This window comes from Xyrauchen texanus, chromosome 1 (assembly GCF_025860055.1).
Source record: "Xyrauchen texanus isolate HMW12.3.18 chromosome 1, RBS_HiC_50CHRs, whole genome shotgun sequence".
Classification (NCBI taxonomy): Eukaryota; Metazoa; Chordata; class Actinopteri; order Cypriniformes; family Catostomidae; genus Xyrauchen; species Xyrauchen texanus.
Genome location: NC_068276.1, coordinates 46,688,573 through 46,698,508, shown reverse-complemented (window position 1 = coordinate 46,698,508; position 9,936 = coordinate 46,688,573). Strand labels below are relative to the sequence as shown.

Genomic DNA, 9,936 nt, shown 5'->3' with positions numbered 1-9,936 from the left:
TTGATTCAATGTGTATGTGTAGTGTTTTTCTTTGTTGTGTATTTATGAATCAATAAAAATATTTATTTGAAAAAAAAAAAAAAAAAGCATTTGTGCCTGTTGTTTCAGAGGGAAAGAAATGTCCTGACTCATACAAACCTTGTATGTTGCTGAACTGACAATCACCCTGGTGGAATACACTGATGATTTGCACTGTAAAAAAAAAAGAAGAAAAATAGAATCTCAAGTTAACGACTGTTCGTTCATGTCAGGCATTGATGTTTATTTAGGCTACTACTTGAAATAGCTTATTTAGAACCTCTTTAGTGGCACGGACAGAGTGGGCTGTTTTTTTGCTCATTTTATTTAAGTTTAGTGCAAGTTAAGTGCAGTGTATTTCACTTCAAGTGTCTTCTTTTAAAAGAGACCATGATTAGAACTGTAAAGTGTTCTTGAATAAAACAACTTTGTCCTCTTTGCGGCAAACATTAAAATAAGCTTTTAGTATCTATAATTTCTGAATATTTTATTTTACCATTAAACCAGACTCCTGATGTAGTGTTAAATTTAATACTAAATTACCATTGCATTGAAGTATGGTAAAATAAACAATTAATAATTATACTCTTTATTCAATTTTACTAACAGAAAACTTCAAGTAGTCACAGAATGGTCCCATCAGTCTGTATACATTTCAGAAAATGGTGCATCATTCATTGAGTGCAGGAGTGCACTAGTAATTCTGGGCTTAAAAGATACAACTATGCAGAATTTTTATCTTCTCTCTTCCATGTTCTACTTAACGGCTGATGTGGCACCTGTACCAAAATAATTACACACCCCTGCTTAATTGAATATGTAAGACTATTACTGTAAATTGGCAAGTAGATTTTCTTGAATACCAGCAAACATGCAAAAAATCCCTGCAGTTTGTGAACACACAAAATGCTTCAACAATGTATTTCCTTGCTGTTATTTTAAGCAACAAATCATGTGAAAATAAAAAAATAAATGTTTTGTACATAAAAAACTGTTCATGTTGTTTTAGTAGCATTTATACATCATTTAATCAATTAAAAAAATTGTAATTACTACACATCTCCACTTTATACAGAAAACCCCCCACTATCTTCAGAAGCACCCATAGTGATTTTGATCTGGATCTGGGCCTGTAGCTGGCTAACATCTACAGATTAATTCAATTATGTAGGTCTATTTTGGGTACATATTTAATTTTGCTTTCTCTTTTTTACCCTTTGTTTTATTAACTATTTGTACAACCATAGGCACAGTTGTTTATAAATATGTGTGTGTGTTTGCATTTCTTTATTTGGGTTTGAGTAAAGCTCATGTCTGGTCTCTTCAATATGACTTTCTTTGTTACTCAAAATAAGTGTTCAAATCTCACCTAGGGCACCAACAGACCCACAACACTACACATTTTGTATTTCTCCTCAATCAGACACACCTGATTCAACTCACCAGCTCGTTAGTGGGGACTCCAAAACTTAAATTGTGTGTCAGAAAAGGGCTACATGCAACTTGTTCAGTGCTAGGGGGCCTCCAGGACCGGTTTGAGATGCACTGGCCTCAGACTACTCCCTCTGTTGCATAAGTAGTATATCTTTAACATTCCTATATAAGGCATTTAGTAACATAACCCAATGTCTCCTCCCAAATAATTGAATAAGAGAAGACCAATATTCCCAGATAAAATGTACAGACATGACTTGCTCCTTATAATTGGCTGTCTGATACAGTATCTTGTTTCATCAAGTTAAACAAAGCTCACAATTATTTCTGATTCATATTTAGAAAGAAATTTGATTGCAGTTCCTTACCAAACACAGAGAGTTCCAATGATGTTTGTGTATGGTTCCCATTTAGATATTTTTGGGGAACCAACTCTTAATGAATGTTGCAGGGAGGTTTTTGTGTTACAAACTAATAAGTATTATAATGAGATAGTTCACCCAAAAATTCACCCATCATTTATTCACTGTGATGCCATGCAGATGTGTGTTTTTTTCTTCTGCAGAACAAAAATTAAGATTTTTTTAGAAGAATCTCTCAGCTCTGTAGGTCCATACAATGCAAGTGAATGGGTATCAGACATTTGTAGCTCTAAAAATCACATACGAAAAGTAATCCATACGACTCCAGTGATAAAATCCATATCTTCAAAAGTTATATTATGTGTGTGGGTGAGAAACAGGTCAATATTTAAGACTTTTTTTTACTATTAATTTTCCTCCCTGCCCAGTATGAATGTGAATCAACAACAACATAAAAAAAAAGTGAAAGTGAAGATTTATAGTAAAAAAGGACTTAAATATTGACCTGTTTCTCAGCCACACTTTTCAAATCGCTTCTGAAGATATGGATTTAACCACTGGTGTCGTATGGGTTACTTTAATCGTGTGGTTTTTGGAGCTACAAATGTCTGGTGGTCACCATCACCATTCACTTTGTGAGGACCAACAGAGCTGAGATATACTACTAAACATTTTCTTTTATGTTCTGCAGATGAAAGAAAGTCATACACATCTGGGATGGCATGACTGTGAGTAAATGATAAGAGATTGATAATTTTTGGGTGAACTATCCCTTTAATTAATGGTTATATTTAGGTTTTATTTGTCATATTTTTTCATTATTATTATTTTTAATCTTTTCAGTTTTTATAGTCATATTTTCATAATTTTTTATAAAGGTTGTCAGAGAGGTGTTTGACCAACAACAATGACTGAAGTAGTGAAGTACAGCATTTTATTAAATGTAGAAATTAAGATCACATACTAGAAGTAATCAGAAAAACAAACAAGAAAAAAAAATAATAATAATCATCTCTTTTTCTGCTGTTGCCAAAGCTGACAGATGAGTTTGAATCAGTTGTCCTTGCTTGGTCAGTCGAGGGCGCTACAGACACGTTCGGTGTTTTTAAAAGTGACACTCGAAAAAATGGGTGTTTCCTGAAACGCATACTTTAGGATTTAGGAAGGAACACGCCCATGACATCAGTGGGTTTTCAAGAACCACACACACACAAAAAAAAAAAAACCTCGCCTGAAACTGCAGCGAGGAAAGAAGGGGAACAGAGTTGCCTTCTTAAATTCTAGAAAATAAAGCTAAACAGACCTGCATCGATAATTACTCGGAGGGAAATAGGACTTATTAACCTTTTGAGAAAACATGTCAACTTCTGAAGAGACAGACGGCTTCCGACCTAGATATGGGTGTAAGTAATACGTTGTCTTCAGGCTTTTTACTTTGAGTTTCACCTTCTGATAAAAAGTTGCTACGTTTTGTTATACGAGGAGACGCTTCAATTTGAGTTCATGCAAATGACTACATTCAAAGACAGTGCCGTTCTGTGTGTTTTGATACGGTTACTCATCTTTTATTATAGGTTTAATTTATTCTCTTGCAGTAAAGCGGCATGCTTCACAACTTCCGCATTAAATTCTAATGAATATATGATGCATATATCCGCGCGTGAGCAACGGCACAACTTTTCTAGAACAACTGAGCAACCATGCGTCTTTATACTGTAATTTTACACAAAGCATCGATATTTCTCTATATCCCTTTGAAGATTGTAGCTGTAATCAAGATTGCATAAGATGAGCATCAAACCACTGTGCACGGTCTGTATGCCTGAAAGCTTGACACAAAGTCTGATTTAACGATTTTTATTTTAAACAGTCCATTTAAAAAGCCCACAATGAATTTGTCTATCACATATGACTATTGAGTGTTGACTATTATAACCTACACTGAACGCCCATCATTATAAACGCGCTAATGACGTCATAGCGTCTTTGTATCGCGCGCGCGTTGATGTTTCTTTTTCCTACGTCTAACCAAAAATGTGTTTCTTGAGAGTTACTTTGCAGTTGGGAAGACGGTAATTGTTTCTGGTCCTTACGGAACTAGAATGACCCGTGGCTGACGGCGAGGCCTCTTTTAGTGTCATTTGTATCTCCACTTCAGGTGTTTTCTTTTCTTGTAGCGTCTTTCATAACTGGTCATTACTTTAAGGGACTCGATATAATCCATTTAGTTACATGGGAGTTCAAAGGAGGTCTGTTTTTTTGAGCACTATACAACAATAATTTGATGGTTCAAGTTTACAATTGTAGCCTAAAATCTGTTAGATTCAGCTGTTCTTTTAATTTCACACATAATTTGCACCGTAAATCACTACACCAGTATCTAAAACGCATTAATTCTCATTTGGGATAGTTCACCCAAAAATGAAAATTATCTCATCTTTCACTCAGGCCATCCCATATGTGAATGACACAAACAAAGATTTTTAGAAGAATATCTCAGCTTTTTAGAGCCCTACAATGCAAGTGAATGGTGGCTAAAAATGTTTAAATTCCAGAAAGCACATAAAGGCTGCATAGAAGTAATCCATACGACTCCAGTGGTTAAAGCTGTGTCTTCAAAAGCGATATAATATGCGTGGGTGAAACTTGGGAGTGATTTGTAACATTTGAAGTGTTATATTTTTAGTCATTCAAACTGTCAAACTTGATTATTAACTCAATTTGTTGACTGGAGCCCCCCCAGATGAACCCCAGTGGTGTCTCCATTAGGACCATGTTAAAAAATTGTATCTCAAGAGCTAAGGAGCATGGGCCATGTCAACCAGCCACAATACATTTGTGCTTCATGTCAGTCTTCCAACAGAAGTTTAAATGAGTTTGAATCAAATGCTGTAAACAGGTCCACACTGGCAAACCCCCCAAATAAAAACAGTCCAGAATAAGATAATATTCAAATGTTCCTGTGCAAATGTGTCCAGCATATGTCTGATGTTAGAACATTTTGATAATGTTTCTTTGCAGTATGTAGCCTCCAAGAGCTGACAAATGTATTTTCCAAAGTTTCCTAATTTTTTCCTTTTGCCTCGAATGTTTTTTTTTTTCAGTAGTAAATCGGTTTTATTGACTATAAGCCACATTAAATGATTTCAGTATGTGGAATAATCAAAGATCTTAATGACACTAGAGTTTATGCACGTCAAACAAGTTATGTATTTTAAAGTTTCAACTGTTTAAACTAAAATGATAAAAAATGGGAGTGGCTGAATAACTAACATTTTCTGTAACCATTTGAGGAGCACTGCATCTAAGTGAATGTACACTCACTGAGCACTTTATTAGGAACACTTGTACATCTACATATTCATGCAGTTATCTTATCAGCCAATCGTGTGGGAGCAGTGCAATGCATAAAATCATGCAGATATGGGTCAGGTGCTTCAGTTATTATTCACATCAACCATCAGAATGGGAAATTTTGTTTATCTTAATGATTTGTATCGTGGCAGGATAGTTGGTGCCAGATGGGCTGGTTTGAGTATTTTTGTAACTGCTGATCTCCTGGGATTTTCACACACAACAGTAGCTAGAGTTTACTCAGAATGGTGTCAGAAATAAAAAACATCTGGTGAGCGGCAGTTACTGTTAATTCTGTAACGCGTTTGTGTCCTAGCTGTAGTGTGTTTGTCATTCCCATATTTCTAATATATCTGCCCTCCTCAATTTAGCTGTTCTGGATGGTGTGGAGCGGCTCACAGCTGAGGAGATGGATGAGCGCCGACAGCAGAACATGGCCTATGAATACTTGTGCCATCTGGAGGAGGCGAAACGGTAATATTTAGAAATATGGTCCATTAAGATCTGTCTCTTATGTTACCAACAGATTATGAAAGCATGGTTTGTGTTAACTGTTAAAAATGTCTAAGCAGGAATGCAAGTAATATAAAATATCTGGAGAATTTCCTGGAATTTTATATAATATAATTCTATGGAATTATTATAAAATGCAGGTTGTCTTTATTTTTTTCTGTGTGTAGCACTACAAAAATTATATTGGCTGTTAATTCATGATACTGTTATTATATTAAAGTAGCAGTTTAGCGTCAGTTGGTGGTCTGTTCAATGACATTATTGTGTGGTGATTACTTTTCACATGATTGTGGTTGCCAATGTTCATCCTACATGTACCAGTAAAGCCCACTTCAACTAATTTCTGTCTGTGCAAAGTGTTGAAAATTCAGTTTCTTTATTATTCACTCATTATTTCAGTTTGTGGCCCAGACGTTCATTAACATTTAATGTTTGAGGTTTAAAAGTTTCATGGATTTTTGTGGGGCATGAGATCTGGTTGCTAGGGTGTTGCCATGTGGTTGCTAAGGTGTTTTGAGTTATATTAAGCATCTAAATATATCTTTGGCTTCTCCTTCAATGTTAGTCTAAAACATAAAAAAAGGATTTTTTTTATTGTCCGCTAGGTGAAAATCAGTTGAAAGGTCTGAATGCTTTGAAAAGTAATCTTAAAGTTCTACCAAAACATTTGTCGGTGATTATGCGAACTCGTTTACTTCTTGGTTTCAATGCGGGATGCGAACCCGGGTCTCCCACGCTGCTGACACAACACGCTTCCAGTCACGCCAAGAGGTAAGGTAAAGTGCATAAGCTAATGCAGTAATGTCTGATAGGAGATGTAACTTTTCAGTGAGTCAGCATCATTTGGCCGATAGGGTACTGGAACTCTCAGAAACAGAATGCAGACTTCCTGTGTGATCATGTTGATTGTTGATCCTTGAATTGACCAGTTAGCCTGTGCTTTACACTGCCATATTTACATTTTTCTGATCTTTAGGAGAATATGGAGGCTGTGGCCTGTAAGACTACACATTACATGCACACACAGACACATCAGTGGTGCAAGAGGAAGTGAGTCAGCCCCTGCTGATTTCAGTATCTCTCTCTGTAGCTGTGGCAACATGTGGTTGTCATAGAGACTGGTTCCGGTGTCTGCATGTTTGAGGGATTGAGTGCGTGACAGTGGGAGAGAGAGCAAGAAAGAGACTAACTATATAGTATGCTTAGTAGGGCTGGGAGGAAAAAAAAACTATTCTCTTACAAATCGTGAGTCTTGAGCTAAACGATCAATGTTCCCATTATTATGCATAATCCAAAAGTTTATTTAGGTGTTATGGAGAGTATTTGCCAGAAATCATTCTGCAGATTCTGTCTGACACTGCTTTAATAAATGGTTTAGCTGTAAATAGGCTTATCAAACTGTTTGATGGCGTAAACTACATGTCACGCCCCACAATATTTAGCCTATAATCTAACATTCAGGGTATTCATGTGTATTGGTGGATAATTTTGCACATTTACCCACCGCTGTCGACAAGAAATGCTGATAGACACAAAGACGCATGCTTGAAGAAACACCTGATTATATTTGAAATACAGACAAAAGAAATGCCGGCGATGAGTGTGTCTGATTTTCTATTTTGTTCAGAATTTAATTTGCACTTTGGCACACGTGAGTGCAGCGCGACCGTGTTTGGCAGAAAGCAGAACACACGCAAATGGTGAGTTCGCACACAATGCTTTAACCCTAATTCAGTCATCTAGGAGCAACTTGTAAAAATAGTGTCGTCTATGAGAACACTGCATAGGATCTCAGACTATCTCTGGATGCATATGCAAATACCATGCAATGACATTGCGACTACAGGTGAATTGTGATGTTTGTCATACTTCAGTACAGCCCCAGAAATGGTTCTCAAACAAGTTTACTCTAGCTTCCATTTGTATGTTGCAACATTATCATTAAGATAATAGTAATGGCCTATGGTAATAGGTTACATTTTATATTCTAAAATAACAAAAATAGTTTGAGAAGTTAAAATGATATAATGTATCTATTTGTTGAATACAAATGTATACATTGGTTCTTTTGCACTAACTAGTTCTTAGCTCAGACAACACACTGACTGGTTGATTGGTAATTTTAAATTGGTTGTTTTGCCCATCCCTACCTTTTACCTGCAAATTATATATTTTAGAGTTAAACAATTGTAATTTAATACACAACTGTTCTTCGAAAGACATTTATTTCTGAGAAAAAGGATAATAACACGTCTTTTTATCTTCTAAAGAAGTTTTTATTTCAAAATATCAAATCGCAATACTTAATCGCAATATTGCAAAACATAGAATCAGCTAGGACATATTGTTGTTATATTGAATCGGGAGATCTGTGGCGATTCCCAGCCCTAATACTTGGTGGGCAGATAAGGTTGAAAGATGCAAAGTTTCTGCCACTTTTACTGCAGTTTATACCTAGTGCAAGTATTCTCACATGTCCTCATTTGTCCCCTGACTTGTCGTCAGACGTTATTGCACCAACAAGTAGGCCTAAATTCATGGCTTTAATAATGGGCCTAAACCAACAACACCATTGCCATTCTTAACATCATCCATTAGGCTTTTGCCTGGAGGATGAGAGAAAGTTTCTTTCTTGGCCTGACAGAATTTGCCCTCAGACTTCATTCATAAATGCTGGAATGCATGGAGCATGCAGCGACTTTGAAGTGCAACAGTATGGTATGATGAGAATATTGCTGTTTTACATGCATTGTCAAAAAGAAAATAATTGTGACTTTGTGGTTCTTTGTTAGAATACCGCTGTGCAGATATTTCCAAATTGTTCATTTATTTCCATACCACTGTCTGCATGAAAGCCTGCATTGTGTGTGAATGTGCTCAAGTTGAATAGTGTTTGCCTTTGAGCTATGCAATGCAAATTCAAAACCTATGGTACCGTGTGTATTTCCAACTGGGCTTTTCTTTGTTCATGACCATCCATCCACCGTGACATTTTGTTTTGATGGTGTTTATAGATTTGAAAAATGATCACAACACAGCTGTAAAATTGGGAGGATTCCCTTGTGGCAGTTCAGTTGACCGTTCAGACCTGTTGACTCATTAGCTGTTTTAAAATTCTGTTTAGTGTGCCATTTTTGGGGAATGCCGTTCAACACATCTCCAGTATTCTGGAGCCTCACTCTCCAGAGGTATTTTAAAGCCCACAGAAAGCCAATGCGATGTCGCCTACAAGTTCTGCCAAGGCTTTAAGTTAAACATGCAGAGAAGAGTTGAAAATGGGAAACCGAGTGAACAGAAACCAATAATGTCATTGCATCATAGATAATTGTGAACACCATCTACCTTTCCATCTGTGCTGGTGAGAAGGCTTGCCTGCTGCATAGGGTCAGAGACACAAGTCAACATTCATCAGCTGCAGTGCTAAGCTACGTCTCTAAGTGTCAATGTCATTATGTGTCATGAGGTCTCTAAAACCATCACTTTGCCATCATTTTATCAAAGCATTATAGGAACCTCTCATTTTGCCTGCTGTGAATGGTAGGTTTCGGTGCAGTAAGTGAGGAGGAAAGAGTGATGTCTAGGATGCATTGAGAGAGAAAATCGTGAAAAGGTAACCAATGATGTGTATGGCTTAGCACATCAGCACTGTTTTGAGGCAGAATGGTTCACCGCTGCTATTATTGGCGTTTTTGCTGGGATGTGAGAATATTTGGTACAGCCCTTCAGAACTGGTCCGTTCTTAAACAAATGTCCAATGTCTCTTATTACTTTGTGAAGGTGTTGCCTGCAATACATGCCACATTCCTCCTTGTTGTTTTTATTATTAGCTTGTATCGATGGGGTAGCAGTGCAGAGTATACACAAAGTAGTTTATTTCATTTTGCTCTGTAAAAAATATTTAGATGAGATGCATTATATACATGGTGATTTAGGCTGCAATTGTAAGCTGAAATTCTGCTCTCTGGAAACATTGTAAGATATCCCTACAAAAATACTCATTTGAGAAATGAAAACATTAGACCTAGAGCCATTTTTCTGATATATTTATCCTTCAAAAGTTGAGGCAGACTGAGAAATGTCAGTTTTAATGATGGTTTGCTAGTCTGTCCAAATGCAAATGCAATCGAATTCACTTGTAAAAGCAGTGAATTATTATAAAATGACATGCAATTTCATATATACTCAGCTAAAAAAGAAACATCCTTTCACTTTCAACTGCCTTTTATTTTCAGCAAAATTAACATGTGTAAATATT

The 9,936-nt window shown here is 36.4% G+C and overlaps 1 protein-coding gene across 1 annotated transcript in view; it reads left to right on the top strand.

The window, feature by feature from the left end:
* Positions 1–3,021: 3,021 nt before the first annotated feature.
* LOC127644209 (ras GTPase-activating-like protein IQGAP1) overlaps positions 3,022–9,936 on the top strand; it is a 57,234-nt gene continuing 50,319 nt past the window's right edge. Inside the window, exons 1-2 of the mRNA XM_052127274.1 lie at positions 3,022–3,217; positions 5,540–5,642. Coding sequence (XP_051983234.1) covers positions 3,172–3,217; positions 5,540–5,642 — 149 coding nt within the window. The 5' untranslated portion in view covers positions 3,022–3,171. The remainder of the gene's footprint in view (positions 3,218–5,539; positions 5,643–9,936) is intronic.